The sequence below is a fragment of the Malus sylvestris genome, chromosome 8, assembly GCF_916048215.2.
Source record: "Malus sylvestris chromosome 8, drMalSylv7.2, whole genome shotgun sequence".
NCBI classification, from domain to species: domain Eukaryota; kingdom Viridiplantae; phylum Streptophyta; class Magnoliopsida; order Rosales; family Rosaceae; genus Malus; species Malus sylvestris.
The window spans coordinates 12,203,475-12,230,666 of record NC_062267.1 but is presented as its reverse complement, the minus strand read 5'-3'; the positions used below and the strand labels follow the sequence as shown (position 1 = coordinate 12,230,666).

The 27,192-nt window shown below is 37.9% G+C and overlaps 3 protein-coding genes and 1 pseudogene across 6 annotated transcripts; 2 read left to right on the top strand and 2 right to left on the bottom strand.

The window, feature by feature from the left end:
• Positions 1-377: 377 nt before the first annotated feature.
• Positions 378-3,402, bottom strand: LOC126630960 (syntaxin-32-like; annotated as a pseudogene).
• An 8,340-nt stretch (positions 3,403-11,742) lies between these two features.
• On the top strand, positions 11,743-18,352 carry LOC126630940 (uncharacterized). Its single transcript, XM_050301095.1, has 5 exons — positions 11,743-12,009; positions 12,170-14,647; positions 14,797-16,578; positions 16,843-17,095; positions 17,215-18,352. Exons 2-5 carry the CDS (start codon positions 12,254-12,256, stop codon positions 17,784-17,786), a joined length of 5,001 nt encoding a protein of 1,666 aa, XP_050157052.1. The 5' UTR covers positions 11,743-12,009; positions 12,170-12,253; the 3' UTR covers positions 17,787-18,352.
• Positions 18,353-19,012: 660 nt separating this feature from the next.
• LOC126630943 (probable ADP-ribosylation factor GTPase-activating protein AGD14) lies at positions 19,013-24,379 on the top strand. Of its 4 annotated transcripts, none has more exons than XM_050301103.1 (14): positions 19,175-19,318; positions 20,040-20,158; positions 20,437-20,498; positions 20,598-20,685; positions 20,767-20,828; positions 20,907-21,045; positions 21,259-21,687; positions 21,985-22,509; positions 22,636-22,797; positions 22,911-23,018; positions 23,115-23,198; positions 23,401-23,557; positions 23,633-23,678; positions 23,879-24,379. In XM_050301103.1, the coding sequence occupies exons 2-14, from the start codon at positions 20,060-20,062 to the stop codon at positions 24,036-24,038; spliced, it is 2,121 nt and encodes a 706-aa protein (XP_050157060.1). In that variant the 5' UTR covers positions 19,175-19,318; positions 20,040-20,059; the 3' UTR covers positions 24,039-24,379. The 4 variants fall into 4 exon arrangements, with proteins under 4 accessions (XP_050157061.1, XP_050157058.1, XP_050157060.1 ...); XM_050301102.1 differs by lacking the exon at positions 19,175-19,318 and adding an exon at positions 19,346-19,438; XM_050301101.1 differs by lacking the exon at positions 20,040-20,158 and having other exon boundaries at positions 19,018-19,318.
• Positions 24,380-24,939: 560 nt separating this feature from the next.
• LOC126630952 (molybdate transporter 1) lies at positions 24,940-26,653 on the bottom strand. The gene has a single exon (XM_050301115.1). The coding sequence runs from the start codon at positions 26,586-26,588 to the stop codon at positions 25,203-25,205; it is 1,386 nt and encodes a 461-aa protein (XP_050157072.1). The 5' UTR covers positions 26,589-26,653; the 3' UTR covers positions 24,940-25,202.
• Between the last annotated feature and the right edge of the window lie 539 nt (positions 26,654-27,192).

The window sequence follows — 27,192 nt, the reverse complement described above, 5'->3', positions numbered from 1 at the left end:
CAAATTTTGGGCCATTTCGTGTGCCGAGAGAGATGTCTAATTAGACAGCCCTTCTAAAGTTTCTCTGTAATCAGTAGAAGGCATTCTTCCAAGGAACTTAATTAGAAAATCACATTAGAGAACAATCACTGAGCAAATAAACGAATAGTTTTTTAGCGTCACATTATTCTCAACAAATGTTACAGTTGCATATATCCCGAAAATATATATTACAACAGGAAAACCCTGGTACTAAGCTTGTTTATGTCCGCGTGGACATTCGAAGAAGCAAAAACAAGACATGAAAAGAATACAAAGGGCTTTATCAACTTTAAAATCAATAAAAATCGTTATCATTTTCTTCCCTTCCATTTCTCTCACTCTCTCTCTGCAAATGACTATGCCACAAAAAAAAAAAAAAAAGAAAGGAAAACCATGAGGAAAAATATTAGTACAAAGAATATCTTGATCATTTACCACCCGTTGGATGATATGCTATTTAGATACTTGAGCAACGCCCTTTGTGCGCCCTCTATGTTCGTTAATGTATCTTCCATGTTCTCATCAATCCCGCAGGAAGAAATACCATCATCAAAATTAATTTATGAAAATCCAAGTCCAATCGCGCAATAGATACACGAACATCACACAACGCAGACATAAATTATTTGACCCTAAAACATCAAGGTTAACAATTTCCGCAAACTTCAAAATATATATTCTGTCTGACAAGAAAATTTAGCACCAAATGAAAACGACAAACATAGATGTCGGGATCATATTGAATGCGCACAAATATGGTTGATCAGCTCAACTACTCATCTTATAGGAAAAATGTTGAACCACCATTAGAGACAAACCGTTTATAATGCAATGTTTTACCCTTGGTTAAGAATAATTTGTTACTCATGTTTGTTCAATTATATATATAACTATTTCTTGGGCCAAAAGAGCTCAAATATTGGATAAAGAGTTTCTTGCGCAAGTTATATTTGAACATAACTTTCAATTTTTGAGATGGATGACCATTACAATTTACAATGACAAATTACCAATCGCATCACCAGAAACAATAAAACCCAAGTGTGTGAAACGCTAAAAATATAAAGTGATCTACTAACAGTATTGTCTGCTTAGAACATTACCAACTGAATTCCACATCAAAGGAAGATACTGGAGATAGAGTAAAACCTGATGGCAACCTCCCCTTGCTGATAAACCAAGGTCGCAAGCTGGTTAAAAATATTGCTTAGCTCATGAATAGTGTACTCAACATTTTGCAAAGCTTCAGCTCTGCTTTGTATGTAACTGTCTTGAACTAGGACCAGCTTATATCTTTTTTGTTGCTACTAGAACAATGGCTGACTCTCCCTATCCATTTGCTTCATGTAGATTCAGAAACCAATAAATGTGTAACTACAATACAAGCTCAAATTTTATATATGAACTAACACATCTCAATTGTTTTGCGCCTCCATATTAAGTTATAGACCACACGACCGAAACAGACACAATCAAAAGTTGGAAAATGAAATTATTAAGAAGAATGATCAAACAACATCTTCAAATCAATATGAAAGAATACAAAAGTTTAGAAGTCTGTATTGTAAATTGTGATAACTGATTTTTCAAATTATTTAAATCATAACGAAGAAAAGAGAGAAAGACAAAGAAAGAGGTCAATGCAAGCAGCAGCGACATTGATTGCAAATTTCTGAGAGAATAAACCAAAAATTTTACAATGCAAATTCATAATATTCTAAAAGGATTTATCAAGGGAATTGTTATCATTAGCACTCCAGAAAAGACATCTTCAACTTCTCCCTCCGTTATTGTTTTCACTAGGGAGGAGTGCAAGATGACTCTCCGATTATCCTTGGTGTCCCCTATGTCACGTGGATATATGATAAATATAGCTACTCATACACTTAATGTATTACAATGTAATCATTCAATATCAGTTATCCATAACTAACAACACAAAATGCATAAGAAAACAAGAAAAAAAAACACTCTCTTACTTGGAGAATGCCTATGATGAAGAGGGTGATTCAGCCCATGGAGGAGGAGAAGCACTTGAAGAACTAGCAGCTGACATGGTAGCCAGTGGACATTAACAAACAAAAGGATTTGCAGCATCCTTATATGCAGACGCAAAAAACAATTGTCTTCTATTCTCATGAACCATTAAATTCTTCATGAAACCAAACAAAGATTCAGTAGCATAGAAAATAACCAAAGGAGCAAAAACAGTATAACGGTTTCATGCTAAGCACCAACCTAACTAAATTGACAAGCAATAATTATTCAACATTAGGTCTTACCTCAGTTTACATGATGAGCACTTCTTTAAACTCTTTTGTGGCACTCATCAGCCGATTTTTCAAGTCATCAACAACTATTGTTGAATGACTACTCATGTCACTAGAAATATTCCCACTTTCATTTCTGGAGTTAGATAGATACTAAAGGTCGACCACTGCGGAGTTAAGTGCAATAATATCCTGCTTGATGACTATAGTAGGCTCTTGAATCTCCCTGGTAGGATCATCAAACATGGAAGTCCTCTTTGGCACTACATGACAAGATAGATACATTTGAATAAATACATAATTGTCCCTGAAACCTGATGAATTATAGCCATAGAAACACAAAAGCCACCAATATTAAAATAAATTCTACGCCGTTCTAGGCATTCAGACTTTAAAGTGGAAAGAAATCCAGTAATAAATGTTAAATCTAATTTAATCGTCATACAGAACGTTCAAATGAGGGATGAAGCATGGTGCATCAGCTATCAATCTACCAAATTAAGGATGAAAGTAGTAGCAACACCTTATGTCATTTGTGAATCCACACATTATAATATTTTATGCAAGACGCATGGTTTAGCAACTTTGAGCCAAGATTTTCCCTATAACAGTTAGGTACAGAGTTCATATAGCAAAAGCTACGGGTTTTTTTCTTTCAATTGTAACACAAGATTGTCTTATAACGCTTTCAATATCTTGAATCATAATAATATCACGACAACCAATACAAATCTCGAGGGCGACATGCTGCATCACGACATTAACAAGAATTACACACCGCATAAATCAATTCACATGGTTTCCAATTTCAAGCTAAAAAACAATAACAATAACCAAAGAATTATACTACCAATCATCAATAACTCACACTTTGTCAGCTTTCCAAGCTTCTGCGATGTCAGATGTATCCCATAACTGATTTTGGAGGCCTTCTTATTGAACTCCGACTGAATGGAAACCGCGAAACGCTGCTCATTTCATTTCGATTTTAATCCACTACTTGGCCCATTCTGCCCCGGCCTTGATGAAAATGACTTATTTAGCCTCTCCACTACTTCTAAAACTCCTACGTCTGATCCCGAAACGACGATTGTGCCGCTTTAGCATGCATTCTCAAAAAAACCTGAAAATTTGAATTCTACAATAGCATAACCACCTAAAACCACATAAATCTACTCCAATACTCAAATGCCTACTCCATTAGAAAACTCAAATCACATAATTTTTACCTTTGTTAATTTGCCTAATTGATGCAGAATTTAATTGAAAACCCTTATTAAAACCCCAATTTTTTTCCCTTCACCAACTTTCCGAGCATCCAAATAGTAAAAAAGAGAACTTAGCACGAAATTGGGAAATTACCTCCATGGGTGTGAGATCTGAAACCCTAGACTCGCGAAATAGAGGTTTTTGTGAGTAGAGTGAGGAACAACTGAATCGAAATTGAAGTTCGCAGGAATGATGAACATTTGCGTCTGGATTGCGATCGCGTGAATGGCTGGATCTAATTGGAATATTGGAAAGTTTTAATTTTTGCTAGAACAAAGAATGGTGTCGTAGAGTTGTGACACGGTAATGTTTGTAGATGAAGAAAATTTTGTCATACGAGGCTATTTTTGCACAATGGTCCCCCAGTTTCTATATTTTGCACTTGACTCCAACATATTTCTATGTTTCTAACTGATATCTAAGGACCAAAGAGAAAAAAAAAGATTTTCATCTCAGTTCACCATCTCTCTGCAACTATATCAATTCCTTCAAATAAATATGTTCTTCATTTTCTGTTCTTTGGTTTAATTATATATAATAGTTATTCAAAACATTAACTAATGAAATTATTATTTAAAATTTTGAAAAATGAAATGCGATACCAAAAGAAGGAATTGACCTTAGAGGGGTGGGATTTGGTTGTCGCTAATTTGGATATCCATCATAAGGATGAAATTTTGGGAAAATTTTGTAAAGGCTTAGTTGTAATACCCTGAAAAATTGTAAGTATATGAATAGGATATACATATTTATAAATATGTGGGCAAAATAGGGAAATGAATCACTAAATGCTTAAGAATATTTCAGTGGGGAAATGTGAAATCCCATTCTTGAATTTGATTATTAAATTAAGTATTTTGTAGTCATATTAGTAGTTACTATGTATTTATATTTACGGCGGATATTTGTTCGATAAGTGAAAAGATGAAAATGCCCAAGTTGGCTCAATGTAATTATACGAGGACGTATTTTATCCTCACATACTTTATCATATTTCGTGATATATTTGGATAAAGGACGATCTTACGAGCACATAGGCAAAAACCATTCGTTCATCTAGACAAGAAACAAAAAGTTACAGACGTTAGAAGTTTTTAAATAATATAGAAATTTAATATATTTGGGTTCCCATTAAATTGGGAAGAGACCAATTAGAAAAGGAGGGGAAAAAATAAATATAAAAAATAAAAAATAAAAAATAAATAAAAGGGAGGAGAAGGATGATGGACGAACATGGAGAAGGGGAAAGAAGAAAAAAAATTTAGAAAAAAAAAAAAGAAGGAAGAAGGAAAAAGAAGGGGGGCTGCCCAATCAGGGAAAATGAGAAAATAGAGAGACTCAATAAGAAACAAGAGAAGGGAAAGAAGGGAGAGAGGTGTGGGACACTTGATCCCGTCAACCCGTACACCCACACACCCAACCCCTTCGACCTGGTTAGATTCCAATGGTTCCTAGCTATTTTTCAGGCAAATTGCACCCAACCATCACCTGCAATCACCCCCATACTCCTTCTCCTTCATCATTTATTCAAGATTGGACGGAAATTGGGCCAATTTATGGCATTTTGCGACAGGACACCGAAAGTTTCATTGGCGGAAATCCGCCATTTTTGAATGAAAAACCAATGATCTCCTCCACCATTAGACTTCCCTTGAGCCCTAGAACAAAGCCCAACCAGTTGTAGGGGTGGTGGAGCACCGGAGAAGTCGAATCGAAGCCACCCAAATTTTAAGGTTCCGGCGGGTTCGAGGCAAATCTGAGCACTTCCCGGCCAAATTGGACTTTGGTCTAGGTATGAAAGTTGTTCCTCTCATTGAACTCTACATCCCTATAAAATTTGGTAATTTTTAGTGTTTGTCGGAATTTGGAATTTCTGTTCGCCGGAAATTACCACCCACGATGGCGCATGGCCAGTGGCCCGACACTGCATATTCATGTAGATTTTGATATTTTAAATCCGTAATTGGTACCCATTTGGTGTGATTCAATTTTGAAAGCTAATGTTGAATATTTCTGTTACTAGAATATTTTTGAAAATGGATAAAAGAATAAATGGTGAACTATGAAAGGCTTGATCCCACTCAAGGGTATGTAGGCAGTCTAATAGAGGTTAGATGCAACCTTGAATAATCAAGATTAATCTTGTGGGGAATTTGATTTTAGAAAAGGAGTTTGGTGAATAAGATGCAATTTAATCTTATGTTTTTAGGTAAGTAAATTTGGTTATAGTTTTTGTGAGTGATTAAGAAATTTGAAAAAAGAATTGTGATTTATGGTGGTAAAAATAAACAAGAGTTTAAGTTGGGCTTATCATCGAAATTATATCCCAAAATAAATGTTCCGGGGCAGGGCGTTACAAAATTGTATCATAGCAAATGATCCTACCTTACAATATGTGAGATATTATTGATGTTGTGAATGTAAATTGTGAATTGCATTGATATTGCATTATTTCATAAGTTTTTGACTAATGATGAATTTATGTGAAATGCCTATATTGTGAAGTGAATTGAATAGAGTAGAAGTAGAAAATTTTAAAATATCATAGTTCATGTTAGAGCTTTAAAACAATGAGCGTTTGACTAAAGTTTTGGATTAATTTTGAATTGGGCTGAATTTATGATATGTAATATGAAAATTTTGAACGTTGAGATGATTATGAAATTGTAACAAGTAGATAGAAAAGTCGTATTATACCTGTGCAATTGAGAAATGTTGATTTAGGCGAAAAAGGCTTGTGGATGTTGATTTGGACGAAAAGGGCCTGTGGATATTGATTTGGGCTTGATGACCTGCGAAATGGGAAGAATGTTTAGTTGGGCAAAAAGGGCCCGTGGAAATTGATTTGGGCAAAAAGGCCCAAGGATGTGTGATTGGGCAAAGTGACTCGTGAACGATGAATTGGGCGAAATGACCCGTGAAATGTGAAAGAATGGTTGAATGGGCACAAAGACCCATTGTTTCTGGAAGAAAAGCTCCATGTGTGGGCTATGAGAATGAGTTATTAACGTGATGTGTGGGAAGGTATAATTGCCAAGTATATTACAATTCTTTCCAGACTGCTAGTTACTTATTGGGATAAAAAGAAAGTTGTGGTAAAATTTGTGTTTGGCCAATGATGATTATGCTTAGAAATTTTTTATATTTGTATGGCCGATGATAATGATGGATGGAAATTCTAATTTTTATGAAAGTCATGATGATTAATCGAACTGGAATGAAATCATAAACTGAGGTTATGATTTGTCCATTATACATGGAATGGTGGAAAGACCATGGAGATTCTTCATTTATTGAATTATTGGTGGACATGAATAAAATTATAGAATGGGATTTGAGTTCTTCTAATATAAATAGAAATTGCGGATTTGTTTTAAATTTCTAATTTTTATACAATGATGGTGACTAGAAGATCCAATGATTTTTGCTGGAATTTATGACATTTGGTTTGCCAATTTTGATTGTTTGTCTTGAAATTGTGATACTTACTTAGCCATCAATGATTATGGCTTGAAAGTCTGATATTTATTCAACCAATAGTAATGATAAGTGACATTACCAATAGAAGTGGCATACTGAGCACTCATATGGGCTAAGCCAGTACATGATCTTGAAGAATACACAAACTTAATGTGTATAGATAAATTGGTAAAATAAATGTTGGTAACAAGTAAATAAGCTTAAGGCTAGTTGGGGTTTAATTGTTTGTGTTAAACCATTTGCCATTCAAACGTTTGGAAATTCCAAATAGTGTAACTGGATTTTTGATATTTATTTTGCCAATGTGTTTGGCTAGAAGTTCTGGTATTTTTTACCAACAAATGTGGTAGGAAGTCTGAGTATAGATAATTGCTTCATTAAATTATTTATTTTTTGAGCTTGAATAAAATCATAGACTGAGATTATGATTTTATTCACTATAAAAGGGATGGTGGACTCGATGGTAGAAATCTTGAGGACGATATTTATTTTAATGGGGGTCGAATGTAATACCCTGAAAAATTGTAAGTATATGAATAGGATATTCATATTTATGAATATGTGGGCAAAATAGGAAAATGAATCACTAAATGGTTAAGAATATTTCAGTGGGGAAATGTGAAATCCCGTTCTTGAATTTGATTATTAAATTAAGTATTTTGTAGTCGTATTAGTAGTTACGACGTATTTATATTTACGGCGGTTATTTGTTTGATAAGTGAAAAGACGAAAATGCCCTGATTGGCTCAATGTAATTATATGATGACGTATTTTATCCTCACATACTTTATCATATTTCTTGATATATTTGGATAAAGGATCCTACGAGCACTTAGGCAAAAACCATTCGTCCATCCAAACGAGAAACAGAAAGTTACGGACGTTAGAAGTTCTTAAATAAAATATAAATTTAATATATTTGGGTTCCCATTAAATTGGGAAGGGACCAATTAGAAAAGGAGGAAAAATAAAAATAAAAAGGAGGATGAGGATGGACGAATGGGGAGGAAGGGAAAGAAGAAAAAAAAAATTAGAATAAAAGAAGAAGGAAGAAGAAGGGGCTGCCCAATTAGGGAGAAAGAGAAGAGAAAGAGACCCAATCAGAAACAAGAGAAGGGAGAGAAAGGAGATAGGTGTGGGACACCGGATCCCATCGACCAGTACACCCACACACCCAACCCGTTCGACCAAGTTAGATTCCAATAGGGGTGGGTTCAGTTCAAATCGGTTCGGTTTTTTGCCAAAATCGGTTCGGTTTTTTGCCAAAACCGAAACCAAACTGAAATTCCGGTTCGGTTCATTTTTTTTCGGTATTTTTCGGTTCGGTTTTTTTTTTGTTCGGTTTTTTTCGGTTTGGTTTCGGTTCGGTTTCGATTTTTTGTTTTTTTTCCTTCAAAAAATGAAAAACATTGAAATTTTAAATTTTAACATCTCCAACACAATCATAATATAAGCATTCTAACTAGAATCAAGGACAATGAAAATAAACATTTAAAGTTGAACTAAAATCATCAATCAAGTCTTCCAAAGTCCAAACTAACAACCTCACAACACAAAAATCGTACAAATGATTTAGAAAAGTTAAATTGTATGATGTTGTTCAAATATCAGGGATGTATGCTTGTAACTACATGTCGACAACTTGATTAGTAAAAGTAATGCGTGGGTGGATTTATTTAGTGTGTGTTGGATTCTTTTTCATCACAAATTACGCAAGTAATCTACCTGAAATAAATGTTTGTGGAATCTGTTACATGTTATATGAGAGTAGATTTGGAAAAGAAAGCTGGGGCAGAAGTAGACAGTGCTATGGAGATGGATATAGGTACTTCAGGAGGAGGTTTGGTTCCGGAACCTTATATGGGGGAGAAATAATAGGTTAGGGTTTAGAGTTTTTATAGGCCTTTTTTAAATATTTTGAGCTTAAAGTTTGGCAATACATTGGGTTTAGCACATTTTAACTTACAAATTGGGTTTAGAAAATAATACCCAAAACAAATAATTAAATAAAAAAATTAATTTAATTAATTTGGTTCGGTTTCTAGATCACTAAAACCGAACCGAACCAAAAGAATTCGGTTTGGTTTTTTTGTTCGGTTCGGTTTGGTTTTCGGTTTTCGGTTTTCGGTTTTTTGAACCCACCCCTAGATTCCGGTGGTTCCTAGCCATTTTTTAGGCGAATTCCACCTAACCATCACCTGTAATCACCCCCATACTCCTCCTTCATCGTTCATTCAAGATTGGACAGAAATTGGGCCAATTTATGGCGTTTTACGACGAGACACCAAAAGTTTCATTCGCGGAAATCCGCCATTTTTGAATGAAAAACTGACGATCTCCTCCACCATTAGACTTCCCTTGAGCCCTGGAATAAAGCCCAACAAGTTGTAGGGGCGGTGGAGCACCGGAGAAGTCGAATTGAAGTTGCCCAAATTCTAGGGTTCCGATGGGTTCAAGGTAAATTTGAGCACTTCCTGGCCGAATTGGACTTCAGCCCAGGTATGAAAGTTATTCCTCTCACTGAACTCTATAACCCTATAAAATTTGGTAATTTTTAGTGTTTGTCGGAATTTGGGGTTTCCATTTGCCAGAAACACGGAAATCGCCACCCGCAGCGGCGCATGGCTAGTGGCCCGAAGCTGCATTCCCATGCAGATTTTGATATTTTAAATTTGTAATTGGTACCCATTTGGTGTGATTTGATGTTGAAAGCTAATGTTGAATATTTCGTTATTAGACTATTTTTGGAAATGGATAAAAGAATAAATGGTGAACTACGAAAGGTTTGATCTCGCTCAAGGGTACGTAAGCAATCTAACAAAGGTTAGATGCAACCTTGAATAATCAAGATTAATCTTGTGGGGAATTTGATTTTAGAAAAGGAATTTGGTGAATAAGATGCAATTTAATCTTATGTTTTTGGGTAAGTAAATTTGGTTATAGTTTTTGTGAGTGATTAAGAAATTTGAATAAAGAATTTTGATTTATGGTAGTAAAAATAAACAAGAGTTTAAGTTGGGCCTATCTTCGAAATTATATTCTGAAATAAATGTTTTGGGGTAGGACGTTACATTAGTTGTGAGGTTTGGACGGGAGATGAAATGGGGTTGCGTTGCAGGTATGGAGAGAGAATGAATGAGAGTTGCAATCAACTGGAGATCTGGAAAGTGACCGGATACTGAAATTCTCACCGAAATAAAAAATCAGGAAAGGATGCCTCTGCGATAAGTGGAGGCTCGGTTGACATTATCAACACTCTAACTTTTGTTATTTTGAAAATTAAAAAAGAATTTACATATATGTTATAGGTTATTTTAAAACTAAAAGTGGGTGGAAAAATAACATTTCAAGTTTTTAACTTGTAGTGTGGGTGGAATTATATGGTGCGGAAATAAAATATTGGGGTTGATTTAGCAGAAAAAACAAAGATGGTTTAAAGTTGAAGGAACGCAAAATTAGTTTTATATATATATTTTTTATCTCCTTATTAAGTTTTAAGAATTTTTTTAACTATAGTTAAGAGCCCACTTAGTACTACGGTCTAGTGATATTCCTCTTCACTTGTAAGTAAGAGGTCTTAGGTTCAATTCTTGCAAAAGGAGAATTTGAACAAGGTTAAGCCCACCTCCTTTCCTTAGTGTAGATAATATCGTTTGTGTGGTTTGAAGAACCACCTGATTTGCTTAGGGATATTTTGTTCGAAAATGTTTCGTAATTTGCTTATGTATTGTCATTTGAAGATCGGTTATTTTGTTGTGCGAGACACTCTTTTCCTTTCGACCAGATTAAAACCTTGAGCAAGATTGTATTGAGACTAATTGTGCACAGTTTGTACGTTTTCTAATTTGCTTAATGAACATCGTACATTCCTTAAAAAAAATATTGTTTGATCATAAGAAACAAAAAAAAAATTTATAAGAGATACGACACGTGGCAGACTTTGAAATGAGTGGTTTGCATCCACCAATGTTAATGATGATGGCACATCACATGACGAGTGCATTTTTGCTCACCACCATGTAGTGTGGTGTACTATTTATCATCGTTAGATGAGTTTTGATTTTTAGATTTGTTCATATCCATTACACGAATTTCGAAATTCAAACTCATCTAATGATAATAAATAAAATTGTGAGCATATATCATATTAAATAGTAATGAGCAAAAATTTTCCCATCACATGACATCTTTCTATCTAATTACGTGGGGTCCGCAGGTGACAAGTTTCACCACCCAGCAGGTAGAAGCGATGCAGACAATAATCTCTTGCTGCTTTACCTGTAGCTACTTAATTTGTTTGTTTCCGTTGCCACGTCACTATGTACGGTTATTAACTTCCACTCGGTGCTGGCACCGCCTGCTAGTGCACTGTGATCACGCGCTCCTCTAACGCGCCACGTGTTACATGGGCACAGCTATTGTCAAATACTAGACACTGCGATTACAAACGCAATGACATTTCCGATATTTCAGGGAAAATGAGGCCCACTTTTTAAATCCGCAAAAAACCATGAAATCTGAACGGTCCATGTTTTTAGTACGAAATCCGACCGTCCATTTTCAGCTTCTTTGTCACGAAATTGCAATGCTATAGCCGACGGTGATATAAATTGAACCACAGGAAGTGAATGCTCACCTCGGACGTGCCAATCGAACATCCCAGATTTCGCCACGTGTCGTTATCCAGAGGATCCGTATATTTTCCATTTTGTGTTCGAATTTTTGGTTATTTTTGGATCAAAATCCTCAGTCTCACGGTACCGAAGAAACCCTAGCTCTCTTTTCCGTCTCTTTACGGTTAAGAAAAAGGGGAAATTTTCAACCATTGTCGAAAATTAATTTCGAGAATTGGGGAATTACATTAGGGTTTCGAATCGGGAGCTGCGGATTCGAACCCTAATTCATGATTTGCGTTCGTGATCTTCGCGATTCATTCGAGGGACCGATGATTCATATTCTGGCGGTTAAGGTACGCGTGCAATTGAGTTGATTAATCTGAAATTTGATGTGCTTTTTGTTGTTTTTACTGGAAATTATCTGAATGCGTTGGGGCATAGGGGGTGATCGTTTGATTTTGGTTTCTTATAGGGATTTTTGTCATTTTTTTTGCGTTGTTTTTGGTGTTACAGATCTGAAAAATGTGTAGGGGCGTGTATGATGGAATGTGAAAATTTGGGTTCGTCGGTTTGGGTGGTTGGATTGAGGGGTTGTTGATGGAAAATAGAGTAGAGAACTCACATGGCACTGAAATTCCCGAAAAATCGAGATCTTTGGATCTGAAGAGTTTGTATAAATCGAGAAGTAGGAAAGATGTCGAAAACAAGAGCTTGAAGAGAAAAGTTAGTGCCGGGGATGGTGATGAGAACAGGGGCAAGACAAAGAAGAGTAAGAAAGAGGCTTCTCTTAGTAGTTTGAAGAATGTTAATACTAGTAGCAAAAAGAGTTTAGACAAAGTGTATCATAGCGGGTTGAATTCTGGTTCACATGATCCAGAGTCATGGAAATCTGGGTCGAGTGATAGATTGGATAGCAGTAGTGGGTTGAATGGTGTTTCGTCACTTAGTTTGAATAATAAGGTTATTCAAATCCCGAGGCGTAAACGGGGTTTTCTAGTGAGGAAGAAATTTGATGGTGGTCAGGCACCAAAGCTGCCAGATGAATCTGCTGGTAAAGCGGGTGTCATTGATCAGACTCATCAGATAGCTAAGTTAAATGGTGATGATTTAGGTACTCAATCTGAGTCCTTGAAAGTTAAACAAAAGAAGGGTCGGCATGATTTCAAAGAAAACATAAATAATGAGTTGAATTCAGCACCACATGCTAAGAAAGAAGACGTTCCTACAAGTCATTCGGCTGTAAGCAATGGTGATTCATCTTTGAAGAAGTCTCGGAGGAATCGTAGGAAGAGGAAGGAGTTGGCACCTGACAGTAAAAGCTCTGAAAAGGAAGCTGGGCCTTTGGTTGATAGTTCTATGAAAAAAGGCCATGATTTACAAGAAGATGATGAGGAGAATCTTGAACAGAATGCAGCAAGGATGCTTTCATCAAGGTTTGATCCCAGCTGCACTGGGTTTTCTTCAAACAACAAGGCTTCTGCAAATGGGTTGTCTTTTTTGTTGTCTTCTGGACAGGATTTTGATAGCCATAGGTCAAAGTCTATTTCTGGGTCAGAATCTCCTTCGGTTGACAATTCTGGTAGAGTATTGAGGCCGAGGAAACAACACAATGAAAAGGGACATTCGCGGAAAAGGCGCCATTTCTATGAAGTTTTCTTTGGGAACTTGGATGCTTACTGGGTTTTGAACCGGAGAATCAAAGTCTTCTGGCCTTTAGACCAAAGTTGGTACTATGGTCTTATTAATGACTATGACAAGGAAAAAAAACTTCATCATGTGAAATATGATGATCGTGACGAAGAATGGGTTGACCTTCAAAATGAGAGGTTCAAGCTCTTGTTACTCCCTAGTGAAGTTCCCGGTAGGACAGAGCGGAAAAAATCAAAGGTGCGGAATAGAAGTCCCGATGAGAGAAAAGGGGACAAGAAGTGCAGAAAAGAAAAGAAAAAGAGAGAATTGACTTCGGAGGATGATAGTGGCATAGGCAGCTATATAGACACTGAACCCATTATTTCATGGTTGGCACGATCTACGGGTCGGGTCAAGTCTCCTTCCTGTGCTGTGAAGAAGCAAAAAACATCTGGTCTATCTTTAAAGCCTGTGCCACCATTGTCTGATGAAGATGCCACTTTACATGAATCTTTGGGTGACAGCTCCTTTAAAAGGGATAAAAAAAATTCTCGCCATCCTGGCAGATCATCTGATGATGTGATGCAAGAAAAGCCTACCTCACAAGGCAGCACTGGCTCCAAAGATAGCAAAATGCCTATTGTTTATGTTCGAAGGCGGCTTCGGAAGAATGAGTCTGAATTGTCTCATACATCCAAGGATGACCATGACTCTGCGAGTAAACTTGGGTCACTATATGATTTCTTGGGAAGCTTGGATGCCGATGGACCATTGTGGTCTATTGATGATGCAGGACTGCTGAAATTAACTCCTCCACGGATAGAACCAGGAAGAGTTACTTTTGAGTTAGGCCTTCCAGTGCATTCAATTATTAATGATTCCTTTAGAGTAGAGTTTTGGTTATTTCGTGCCACAATGCTGCGTCGGTATGGTGCAGTGGTGATTTCATGGCCAAAGGTTTATTTGGAGATGCTTTTTGTTGACAATGTAGTTGGACTGAGATTTCTCTTGTTTGAAGGTTGCTTGAAGCAGGCTGTGGCCTTTGTTTTTCTTGTCCTGTCATTGTTTCATCAACCTAATGAGCAGGGGAAGTTTATTGATTTCCAGTTACCAGCAACTTCAATCAGGTTTAAATTCTCCAGTGTTCAGCATCTTGGGAAGCAACTTGTGTTTGCATTCTACAACTTTTCTGAAGTAAAGAATTCAAAGTGGAAGTACCTAGACTCTAAACTTACGAGCCATTGTTTGCTTACCAAGAAACTGCCCCCGTCTGAATGCACCTATGATAGTATTAAAGCACTTCAAAATGGAAGAAATCAGTCACCTTTTATGTCTCTTTGCAGGAATTCCTCCTTTGTCAAGGTATTTGTCTTGTGTTCTCTACATTTCTGAATATAATTTTTGGTTCTAACTGAATTTTTTTCCGTCTTCTGTTTTGTGTAGAATTATATTATTCTTCAATGTCTTTGTATTATGAAGGTATTCACTTCCATAATTTTTTCATCAACCAGGGTACACGGATTAGGCCCAGGCAGGGTATTAACTTCAAGGGGAGTTTCAGGGAATCTATATCTGTAAATAGTAGTGATTCTACTTCTCGTGATGATGAGCTCTGCAGAAAACTTCCTCCACTTGCCCTCTCTTTTGCTGCTGCACCTACTTTCTTCATTAGTTTGCATCTTAAGCTGCTTATGGAAAATTGTGTTGCTAATATCTGTTTTCGGGACCGTGATTCAGTGGAGCATGTCGAAAACTGTGACAATATGTTGGCAGTTGACTGGTCTGTTGTTGAGGACTTTATTAACGGAGGTTCGAAGATTACTCCTGAGAAAAATTTGAAGGCTGCACCAAGTAATGCTACTTCTGATGGATCCTGTGCCAAGCCAGATGCAGACAATGCTATTTCTCTATGCCATGGAGCTCGGACAAAGTCATCTCAGCATTTCCAAAATGGCAGTCTTGATGTTTCTGTATCCTCTGATGGTACTGGTGTCCTTGAAAAGACTGGAACAGATAAAGTTGTACAGTTGAAAGCGTTGCAAAGCCATCATCCAGAGTCAGATCAATGTTCTTTATCCCCAAGGCCTTTGGTTGGTAGAGACAAGTCCGACACTGATTCCCAATCTTTTCCGAATGGTCTCACTGTCGAAATTCCATCATTTGACCGATATGAGAAGCCTGTGGATAGGGAGGTGCAAAGTGCTCAACAGCCTACAGAATTTTCTTGGAACATGAGTGGTAGCATTATTCCCAGCCCTAACCCCACTGCTCCCAGAAGTACAGGGCACCGAAATAGAAATAGTTCATCACTTGGACACCTCTCTAATAGTTGGACGGATGGAAAAGCTGACCTTTTCCATAATGGTTTTGGCAGTGGACCAAAGAAGCCCCGAACTCAGGTGTCCTATACATTGCCTTATGGAGGTTTTGACTTTAGTTCGAAGCAAAGAAACCTCCAGAAGGGGCTTTCTCATAAACGAATCAGGAGGGCTAATAATGAGAAGAGGTCATCAGATGCTTCCAGAGGTTCCCAAAGAAATTTGGAACTCTTATCATGTGAAACAAATGTGTTAGTCAATGGCAGTGACAGAGGGTGGAGGGAATGTGGGGCCCATGTTGTATTAGAGCTTTTTGATCATAATGAGTGGAAGCTTGCTGTAAAAATTTCAGGGACTACAAAGTACTCATACAAAGCACATCAATTTTTGCAGCCTGGGACAACAAACCGCTACACTCATGCTATGATGTGGAAAGGAGGAAAGGACTGGAATTGGGGTTTAGAGTTTCCAGATAGGAGTCAGTGGGCACTATTTAGGGAGATGCATGAAGAGTGTTACAATCGGAATATCCGCTCTGCTTCAGTAAAAAACATTCCTATTCCTGGTGTCCGCTTAATTGAAGAAAGTGATGATAATTCAATTGAAATATCATTTCTTCGCAGTTCTGCAAAGTATTTCCGGCAAATAGAAACAGATGTTGAAATGGCTTTGGACCCATCTCGGGTATTGTATGATATGGATAGTGATGATGAGCAGTGGATTTTGAAGTTTCAAAATTCTTCTGAAGTTCACAACAGTAGCTCAACAGAGATTGACGAGGAGATGTTTGAGAAAACAATGGACATGTTTGAAAAGGCTGCATATGATCAACAGTGTGATGAGTTCACATCTGAAGAAATAGAAGAGCTCATGGCTGGTGCTGGAGTTGGGCCCATGGATGTGATTTTATCCATTTATGAGCATTGGCTACAGAAAAGGCAGAGGAAGGGAATGCCTTTAATCCGACATCTTCAGGTACATATTCTTTCTTAATGGGTCTTTTTTGTTTTTACTGAAAATATACATCCCCCTCCCCCACCCCCCCCTCCTTCCCTTTCTCCTTTTTACCGTAACTCTTATGTAATTTGAAACCCAAATTATGGATCTTTTGGGGGGTTGGATGCTTATGTCTATTACTTCTTGGCCGTGTTTGAATGTTTGTTTCTTTTCCTCGTGGAAAGGTCATCTGTCTTTTCGTTCATCTGATGCATTACATAAAATTTATTTTTCCCTTTGCAGCCACCATCATGGGAAAGGTATCAACAAGAAGTAAAAGAGTGGGAGCAAGCTATGATCAAAACCAATACCACCCTCCCCAATGGATGCTACGGGAAACCTGCATCAGTTGAGAAGCCACCAATGTTTGCTTTTTGTCTGAAACCACGGGGACTAGAAGTTCCCAACAAGGGATCAACACGGTCACAGAAGAAATTTTCGCTTTCTGGACATAATGGTGGCATGTTAGGAGATCACGATGGTTTCCATGCTATTGGTAATTTGCTTTAGCCTTATTTAGTATGTTTAATTGAAATCTTTACGCTACATTTATTTTGTTTAACTAATTTCTTCTGGAAGCATTTTTTCTTAATTAGGTTTTATTTCTTCTCTCAGGAAGAAGATCAAATGGGTTTGCTTTCGGTGATGAAAGGCTGGCATATCCAGGCCATAACTATGACTCTTTAGACGACTCCCCCTTGTCTCAGACATCACCTGGGGTATTTTCACCAAGGGATGCAGCGAACATCTTGGTGAGCAATGATGGGTTTGAGAGAAATCATCTCCGCAGAATTCATAGAAGCAAGTCGAAGAAATTTGCGAGGACAGTATCTTATGTTGCCCCCCAGATGATGTCTTCATACAGTCCTAGAGTCGTAGGAAACAGAAATGAATTTCATCGATGGAATGCGGATATCCCTGATTGGTCAAGCCAGCGTTATTATCAACCAGAAGTGTCTCCGAGGCATGGCATGGGACTGTTGGATGATTCTGATCTCGATGAGTTCAGACTGCGTGATGCATCTGGTGCCGCCCAACATGCACATAAAATGGCAAGGCTCAAGAGAGAGAGAGCTCGGAGATTGTTTTACAGAGCAGATCTAGCAATACACAGGGCCGTGGTTTCTCTCATGACCGCGGAAGCGATCAAAACTTCTTCTGAGGACTCCAGTGACGATGAAGAGTAGAACACCACAATTTAGAGTGAGATGATACAATGAAAATGCCAAATCCCTTTCAGCTTGCGATTCTGCAGCCCATAGAGACTACTACATAAGACTCCGACGGTGTTTTTGGTGGAATCGGTCTTGGTTCTGGTTCTACTTTGTCATTAGTGGTGGCTACTTTTTATTCGGTATTTTTTACGCAGATACCATAGAGAAATTCTAACATGAGAGCCGTGAACAGCAAGAATGGGTTAGAACTCATTGCTTCGATGCTCGGATGCTTCAACTTCCTCTGATTCTTCGACGGGCGAGATTCTTTTACCAGCTTGAAGTCCGTTTGTCTGTCTGCTCACTTCAGCCATTGTTGTATCACCGATCATCATCGGCATCCTGCAGGTTAGGGAAGAAAAGGGTATATGAAATTTTGGCTGCCAATCACATTGTACAGATCTTTTTTTCCTTTTCCTCTGTTCTTTTCCCCCTTAACCTCCAGTTTTTTTAAGCGTTCGGTATTAAAGGAGCAGTTTGCCCACATAATACAACTACTGAAAAAAGAAAGGAATATATGGCCTTTTGCTGTCAAACAATCTAGTTTTTTACTCGAGATACTACGCCTTGATGCAAACTAACGGCTAGTGGGGGTGATAAATCCCTTAATATTTACCTGCGCGGTTGCAGTAAAAGCTATAAAAGCCATAATTTCAACCGCACGGGTAGTAAAAAGAGTTTATTCCCTCACCGGAACAATAACAGTTATTGTTATATAACTCGAATGAAATGGATAATTTGTGTGATTTGGCCTTGATTTAATTTGCTAGAGTGTCATGTTTCATTGCATGATCAAGCCAAGGTAATTGAGTAGTGAGTGACAATTCAAACGGCCAGTCGCTTCTACCGCAAGTCATTAAGAGCATTTCTTCTTGCACCGAGCTCTTGTTAATGATTTACCATCGTTAACGATAATGGAATTGGTGATTATCCCCAAAATTTCTTCCAATAACGCAAAATGACCTGTCTAACGGTATATAATAATGGTCCACACGTTTTTTTTTTTTTTTTTGGCTCAAGATTTGCGACCAATGGAATATTAATGGTTCCGACTTTGGTTTTTCTAAGTCTGCTAGAGCACTGTTTTCTCTTTATGCACTCAAGTTTAAATCTCAGTTTTCGTAATTTAAATAAATTAGCCTAGAATTATCCTATAGTTTATTAAAGATAAGAAAAAGATTAATGGTTTAATTTGGGAGACTTGGAGGGCGTTTTTGGTAATAAAAAGAAATTTGAAACACCGTTGAAAAATCAGCAATGATTCAACGGCTATAATCGTTAAGCTGTAAGATCGGCAAATTTCACTCTCCCTTTGACCTCTTTCCTCCGCTGTCTCTCTAACCGACTTCCCACCAAAAATGTCCGACTCTCAGCCTCTTCCGATCATCTTCCGCAACGCTTACTATCTTCAATTTCTCTCTCGGTTCCCAATTTCTAGGGTTTCTTCTCTGCCCGCTTGTGGATGCAGACATAGATTCGAGTTGCTACAGTGGTTATATAATCAGGTTGGTTTTGAATTTCTGCATTTTTTTGCTTCAATTCATCGGATTTTGATAACAATTGGAGGGAAAAACTGCTTTTTCATCTGTTTGGTTACTGAGAAAATGTAGGAGAAGTAAAGGAAGGTAATTGATGTTCGTGTAATAACATTTGCATTTGTTAAATTATTTTACTTCACTCTATTGGGTTTTGATAACAATTGGAAGAAAACTTGCTTGTCCATCTGTTTGGTTGCTGAGAAAATGTGGTAAAAGAAAGGGAAGGCAATTGATGTTCAGGTAATAACATTTGCATTTGTTAAACACTTTTGCTTCATTTGATCGGATTTTGATAACAATTGGAAGGATAAATTGCTTTTTCATCTATTTGGTTGCTGAGAAAATGTAGGAGAAGTAAAGGAAGCAAATTGATGTTGATGTAATATATTGCATTGGTATGATAGGTTAGTTGAAAAAGGAATCCCTTTTCTTTAAGAAAGTATGCGTGTGTGAGAGAGAGAGGACATGGTATTTCAATTTATTTGCATCAACGATATTTTAGGAAGATGACAATGTACTTTCTTCATGCTGAAATCGATATAATCTACACTGATTAAATAATCAGGTTGGTTTTTCTCCCTGTGAGTTTCCATCAGCTTGGTGAAAATTTTGAGGAAGAGAAAATTAAGCTCAGTGGTTGTCTTGGTTCTTGCAATAATTACTTCTCCATTCTCTTCCTTCTGTTCAGGTTTCATAATTTTCTGAAAAATGAGAAAAGGGTTGAAGGAAGATGAGAAAAGCGAAAGAACAATTCGCAGTCTTTTAAAACTTCCCGAGAATAAAAGATGCATCAACTGCAATAGCTTGGTATGACATCTTCTTGTTATATTTTTCCCAAATAAGTAAAAATACTGGCATCATTAATGGTTCTTCATCTGCAGCATTAAATCAGTAAAAGTAGAAAACACTGTATTTATTAAGTTCTGAAAATTAATATTTGAAATCCGCAAATGCATGCTCATGCGCTTAGAAAGATAAATAAGAATTTTCTTGCGGAAGTAAATATGAGTTTTTCCTTCAAACCTACTCCTACAAACAAATGATACTGGTTCAACGATTGTTTTAAAAATGTATTCTTTGTGCAGGGACCGCAATATGTTTGCACGACCTTCTTGACATTTGTCTGTACAAAGTGTAGTGGAGTACAGTAAGTAGTCATATCTAGTTTTGAACACAAGTTTTGCATGGCATCGTTTTGATTTTACATCTTCTCAGTGCTGACCAGTTAAGATTTCAAATTGTCCAGTCGGGAGTTCACTCACCGAGTAAAATCAGTGTCAATGGCTAAATTTAATGCAGAAGAAGTAAGTGCACTTCAAGCAGGGGGAAATGAGGTGAGCAGGTACACTCATTCGTCTCACTATTATTCTTTCTCATCCACTATCTAACGTTCACACTGAAACGTTCATTTACAGCGAGCAAGACAAATTTATTTTAAAGAATGGGATCCTCAGTACCATTCTTACCCTGATGCCGGGTATTTAAGCATGTAACTCTTTGATTAGTATGGAATACTTCATATCGGATGTTCTCTAATTCACATACTACTTTGCAGTAATCTTCATGGACTCAGGAGTTTTATAAAGCATGTATATGTTGATAGAAAATACACTGGCGAGAGGAGTGTCTACACTGGTGAGAGGAGTATCTACACTAGTGAGAGGAGTGGCAACAAGCTCCCAATGCTGCGATTGGTGAGCCTTTTTTTTTATTTTTTTTATAAGATTTGCCCATTCAATACATTTCTATTTCATATAGTTCTAATTTTTCCTTGTGGAAAGCTTGGTCATTCCTTATTTGCATACAATATCAACAGCAGCAAGCACAAGTACAGACCTTATTTTAATTTTTATGCGAAGGCTCTTATTGGTTGCCTCTAGTTAAAAAATCTTATTTATTTAATACAGAGCACTGAGGAGTCTGATGAAAACCAGAAGGTTGGTGGACATCGTAGTGGATCCAGGAGCTTCCATGATGATGACGGGTTGGAACGGAGTAATAGTAATAGTCCAGGAGGAAGAAGTTTAAGATATTACTATAATGAGAGAAGAAGTCCTCGATATTCTCCAGAAAACTCAAGAAGTGGTGGTTTTATAAGACCTCCTCTACGTTTTGAGATTGTTGATAACAGGATTCGGGGGGAAAAACGTGGATCCTCAAGTGGAGAATCCAAGGTCCAAAGCAGGACACCAGACAATAAGAAGACCGCAGAAAGGTCCCATTCTCCTGTTGTGCCCCCAGTTAAAGATAAATTACGAGAAAACGTGCCTCCTCCACAGGTTGGTGAAAGTTCCACAGCAAATCAGAATGATACTGATGGTTCTGCTCATAATCAGGTGTGTTCCTGCTTACATTATGATGGTTAGTTGTTTGAACTACAGGTTTTTTTTTTATGTAGTTCTAAACCAGAGGTTCTGTGTAAGTGATGTTCCAACAGTATCAAATCAGGAGATCCTGAGTCCAAATTCTTGAAATGCTGTCTTTCAATTTATTTTTGTGAGATCCATGCACCTGGGCACTTTAATGGCATATAATGGCCCAACATTACCAAAAAGTTTATTGAGCTTCATACTACTCTTTCAAACAGTTTTCAAGAAAAATATGCACTTATATTTTTTTGGTTTTCTTTGTAGAAAACCAAATCTACTGGTGGTCAGGATGGGAATGCGACCGAACAAAATATAGTAAGCTTGATTGATTTCAATACTGATTCCGAGCCCCCACATGCTACAGAATCACAATTGCAACAAACACCTACACCCAATGAGGATAACAACTGGGCCTCATTTGGATCATCTACAACGGAGAAGGCACCTCAAGTTCCAACTGCAGTTCCAAATGCAGACCCTCTGGAGTCTTTGCTATTTGAATTGTCAACTCCCTCATCTGTTCCTGTGAGTAATGCATCTGAGACACCACATAATGATGGTGCTCCGTCAACTGCATCTATAAACACCATGCCTGCAGGTGGTCATTCCCCAGCTAATGCAGGTCCTGTGCAAGATCTTGCTATTTTTGGTGGTGACACCACTGTAAAAGGTACTGATGAGAAGCAGTTAGTACTAAGTACACAGCAAGATCAGTCGTCTATATCCTTCACCGCAGATAGCGGTTCTACCTCACACGTCAATTTTGCAGTTGGAGCTTCAAACGCCGAGGTAAGATGAGAACAGCTTTCTCCTTAATTAATTACTCTCAAAATTCATGAATGCGAATAATAATTTTTAAATGTCTTATCTAGTTCGTGGCTTTATTACCTTGTTGCTTAATGTACTCATCTGCAGTTGAGGAACTTATCACTGGCACCAAGCATACAAAGATCTTTCAGTATTCCTGCTGAAAAATCATCTCAATCTATTTTGAATCCAGCTGAACAAACAGACAGTGGCAGTGGAGCTGGATCCCAAGTGGAAATGAATTCTAGCATACGAAAGGAACTCCCGGCAGTATGAAATTGTCTTATTTTCTTCATATTGATTGAAGATTCTAGTGAACTTGGACATTATGTTAAATTCTAGCTAAAATGTTTCTTGATCGTCTTATGTTAAATTTTCTGCAGGACCTTTTTACTGCAAGTTACTCATCAGCCCCTGGACAAGCTTCAGGCTGGCATATTGCTCCAGCTCAGGGAATGGGGTACAACATGCAGTATTACCCTACCGCGACGGTATATAATGCGTAAAGATTTATAAAAGCTGAATATGTTGTGTATTAATTTCTGCTTAAAATATGGAGGCTCTTGACATGTTATTTTCATTTACAGCCGGCTCTAGCAATTCCGGGTCCAGCAAAACCAAAAAACCCGTTTGATCTTAATGAAGAAAAAAGCCTAGTAACTTCCACACATGTATGCACAACATTCAATTTGATACCTCTTGTATCTTGTTCCATCTCTTTTTTGCAAATTTGCTGTAGTTTATGCTCTTAGTTTTCTGTTTTTACTTGATTTTTATCAGCATTTTTTGTTTCTTATCGAGAAATTGATAACTTAAGAGTCCAGATCTTTGATAATATATTCATTTTAACCTTCGAGTATCATATTTGTGTAGTTTCCTTCCATGTCTTCATTGCAAGGAGCTCTGACTAATGCTCCAGTACCAGGCTTGATGCATGCTTCGAGCCTTCCTACTATGTCGCAATTTGAGTCTAATGAATCCATGACGATGCCTTCGCACTCGCCTTCGTTCGCAAATGCTTTCTCTCCGAGTAAATTCACTTTGTTACCTTATGTTTTCTTTCTTGGCTTCTTTTCTTGTTTTATGTCTAATATTATCATCTCAGGGGCATACATGGGGCATCAATTACCTAATAATGTGCAATTTTTAAGGTAGTTTATCGTTCTTAGCTGTCTTTTTTCTGTAACATATTATCTGGACGTAAGTTTGCTCGACATTTAGCAGCCCTTGATAGCTCCACCAGTGTCTCTGCTTCCTTCTCTTCTCCCTCTCTTATGTGTTTGTTATTCTCCATTTCGTCTGTAATTATGCGCTCAGTTTCTCTACTTTTCGGTCATTGTCATCATTGCAGACCGCCGGGAGTTGGCGGCTTTGGCAGGGACGAAGCTGCTTTTGGATCCCTAACCACAACTCAGCAATCATTTCAGCAACCAAGCGTCAGATACCCAGCACCCAGCAGCAGCAGCACCTTAGACACTTTTTCTCCAATGAGAGGAAACCCATTTGGATGATCGAAAGTTATTTCGGCCTCCAAGCATCTTCAGGAGGAAGTCTGCATCCATATGGAGGGAAGTCTTCAGGAGAGAGCACCTCCAAGCATCTTGTTAAAAATCAGTTAATACGTTCTCACATCACAGTAATATTTTGTATATTATTAAAACAATAGTATATTGGAAGTAAGAGGGATGCTTCTGTTGAATTAACTGACCATTGATGCGTTAAAGGCTCTGCAGTTATTAACGCCAACGGTTTAATTCACTCACACACGTAGGTACCTGACCGTAATCAAATACTTGAAAATCAGAAATCATATCAATTAAGGGGAGGGGAGAGCTAGTTGATCCGATTTCCATTTTTTGCTTTTCCTATTTCTAAGTTCTCCTATTCCTTCGTTTTTCTATTTGTCGCTTTTTTTCATTGGTTTTAAGAAAAAAACTTACTTGGATATGAATGGTTTTGCAAGGTAGGCTATATGCTCTCAATGTACATATTTTTAGGGATTTTATGATATTATGAGGCCTGGTTTAAAGTAAAACCCACGGCACAAACCTTGATCGCCTTGTCTCTCTGCCTGAACTAAACAAAGACAAAACCCTATGAGCAGTAGTGAATATATTCAAAGCCTTGTGCATACAAGCAGGGCATCTTCCTTACCAGAAAAAGGAGGGACATATGCCCATGGCAGCTGGAAACCATGATCATAATCTTTGAATACAATCAAGGGAATAAAATCAATTAAGAATATTTACAGCATGGTGGAGGCTCAATTGGTGGAACAAACAAGACTAGCTCTAGCTACATACTTCATTCATTTTTTTCTTCCAGTTAAAATAAATCATAAATTTTAAAACATATATATACTTACCAATCTTAAACCATCAGAAGAAGGCAAAGTTATATGAAAAGAAAATATTACAAAAAGCAAAAAAAACACATTTTCCTGCAATATAGTGACATATGAAAAGAACCTTACATATGACATTATATTATTAATACGAGAAGTCACTCTTACTATTTCCCGCAGTATGAAAGTTGCTCTCGTCATGCAGAATCTGCCTCACTCACTACAAATGCAATTTCTAAACCCTGCACCATCTTTCCAACCATGCAACTTGAAAAACATATGCTACACCAAATAAATACAAGTCTAAAGTCCCTAAACAGTTTGCTATGGATCATGCATCCATACACATCACAGAATCAGGTTTGTCGGTGCCCAATTTTCTCAGCCAAAGAAGCAAATACACAACCATCCCAACCGCAAACCCTAGTGCTGCACTGGAACCCACCAGTGAAACTGCAGTGCAAATAAGCATCACAAAACTCTCCTCCTTTGTGTTCATATCCCTAGCACACATGGCTAGTTCAATCCCAGCAAACAAAAGCAGCACCCCCAAAACCCCAACAGGAAACTGGTTCAGAATCGTCACTAAAGAGGTCCCCAAGACCAAACCCAGCACCAATTTAGCTGCACCCAGCAGAGCCACACACGCACCACTTCTCCCCCCAAACTTGTACTGCCCAGCCAACCCACCGGCTCCATGGCAGCTTGGCATGGCGCCAAACCAAGGACCCACCACGTTCATCAACCCTACCGTCACTGAAACTGAAGTGGCTGAAAAGTCCCTCTCTGGGAAAAGATCAGATGATAATTTGCACACAGCAATCACTGAGTTCAGTATTGACAAGGGCAGTTGTGGTATTGCACCTTTTACAAACCCTTCTTTCCATGCATGCCTAGAAATCCTCACCACCTCCATGGAAGAGGGTCCAAACGTAATTTCATGCACAATCTTTGGCTTCCTAACAAAAGCCAGAATCACACCCAGCAAAAAAATCAGAAAAGCTGAAGGTAGTGAAGTTATTTTTTTTCTCCACCTTGCCTTTCTGCTGGGTCTCTCTTCCTCATCCCCACGGGGATCCACATGAACGGTATGACCGCCCTGCCCTTCCTCACCTGCACCATTACCAAGCACTATAAACCCTAGACAAACAATAGCCAAAACCAACCCATCTAACCCTAACCAGTGCCTCTCTCCCAGAGCCTTAGATTTGGGGAGATTTTGGACTTTTTTGATGTATTTGACTGCGGTTAACGCAAATGACAAGCCCTGTGCCAATTGAATCCCCCTCACAACGCACAGAGGGATCAGCTTGTACACCAACTGCATCAAACCTGTGACACCCAAAACAACCATGATTCCACCTGTCAAAATCCCAGAAGCCATGATTTCCGGCACGTCGAAATCCGGGTTGGCTAGAGCGGTGGCGGCAATGGCCTTCATGGGCTGGACTGGCATCGGGACACCGTAAATTGCACCGGTGATAATGTTGTAGACGCCGGTGAAGATCAAGGTTGTGCCTAAGTTCAAGTCCCTTGAGAGAGTCAAGGCCACAACAATTGGAATGTATGTGCCCAAGTCACCCATTGCGCCATTTAGCTCTGCCCATTTGGACTTGAAAACCAGGTTCGATTTTACTTGTTCTGCAACTTTGGCTGAGAAACTGGGCGGAGGAGGAGGGTTTTGGGTTGGAGGGATTTGGTGGTTTTGGGGCTCCATGGAATGTGGTTTTGGTTTAATGCGAATAGTTTAGGGTAGTGTGATGTATTTATATAGTATAGTTTTACACGGAGAAAAGTGATCTGTTGGCATATTGATTGTACTGTATGTCTAGGAAATCCCTATTTCTCACTCTTCTTGAAGTGTGTGGAATGTGGATCCTGTAAATGATGAAGGATTCTCTCCTCTCTTTTTTTTCTTTACCCTTCTCTTTCTATTTAAACGGTCACGGTTAAGTCACGTTAACATCTTATATTAATTTTTTATAGAAAGAGAAAGACAAAATAGAGAATCTGAGAGGAGGGGATGAAAATGGATGGAAAGAGGAGATGAGAGAATCCTAGTTCCTTATAAATAAGCATTTTTACCCCTTGCTTAAAGTGGTGGTAATGTGGCCCTTTACCATTATTGTGGACAGAAGTGTTGTCATTGCACGATGACATGAGTTCAAACCTCGTCGGTTTTTTTAATCTAACATTTAATTTAACAAATTTTTCATTTGACAAAAAAAAAAAATAGTAGTAATGCTCATTACCTTATTTGTGCCTGTGATTTCAATCTCTATCAATTTATCTTCTCCTAACAACTAACTATTTGATCCCTT

Coding starts and splice junctions, on each gene's coding strand:
- LOC126630940 (XM_050301095.1), top strand. CDS start 12,254: ATGGAAAATAGAGTAGAGAACTCACATGGCACTGAAATTCCCGAAAAA. Junction 16,579..16,842: donor CTTTAATCCGACATCTTCAG/GTACATATTCTT, acceptor TTCCCTTTGCAG/CCACCATCATGGGAAAGGTA. Junction 17,096..17,214: donor CGATGGTTTCCATGCTATTG/GTAATTTGCTTT, acceptor TTCTTCTCTCAG/GAAGAAGATCAAATGGGTTT.
- LOC126630943 (XM_050301101.1), top strand. CDS start 19,172: ATGTCCGACTCTCAGCCTCTTCCGATCATCTTCCGCAACGCTTACTAT. Junction 22,798..22,910: donor TACGAAAGGAACTCCCGGCA/GTATGAAATTGT, acceptor AATTTTCTGCAG/GACCTTTTTACTGCAAGTTA. Junction 23,679..23,878: donor AATAATGTGCAATTTTTAAG/GTAGTTTATCGT, acceptor TCATCATTGCAG/ACCGCCGGGAGTTGGCGGCT.
- LOC126630952 (XM_050301115.1), bottom strand. CDS start 26,588: ATGGAGCCCCAAAACCACCAAATCCCTCCAACCCAAAACCCTCCTCCT.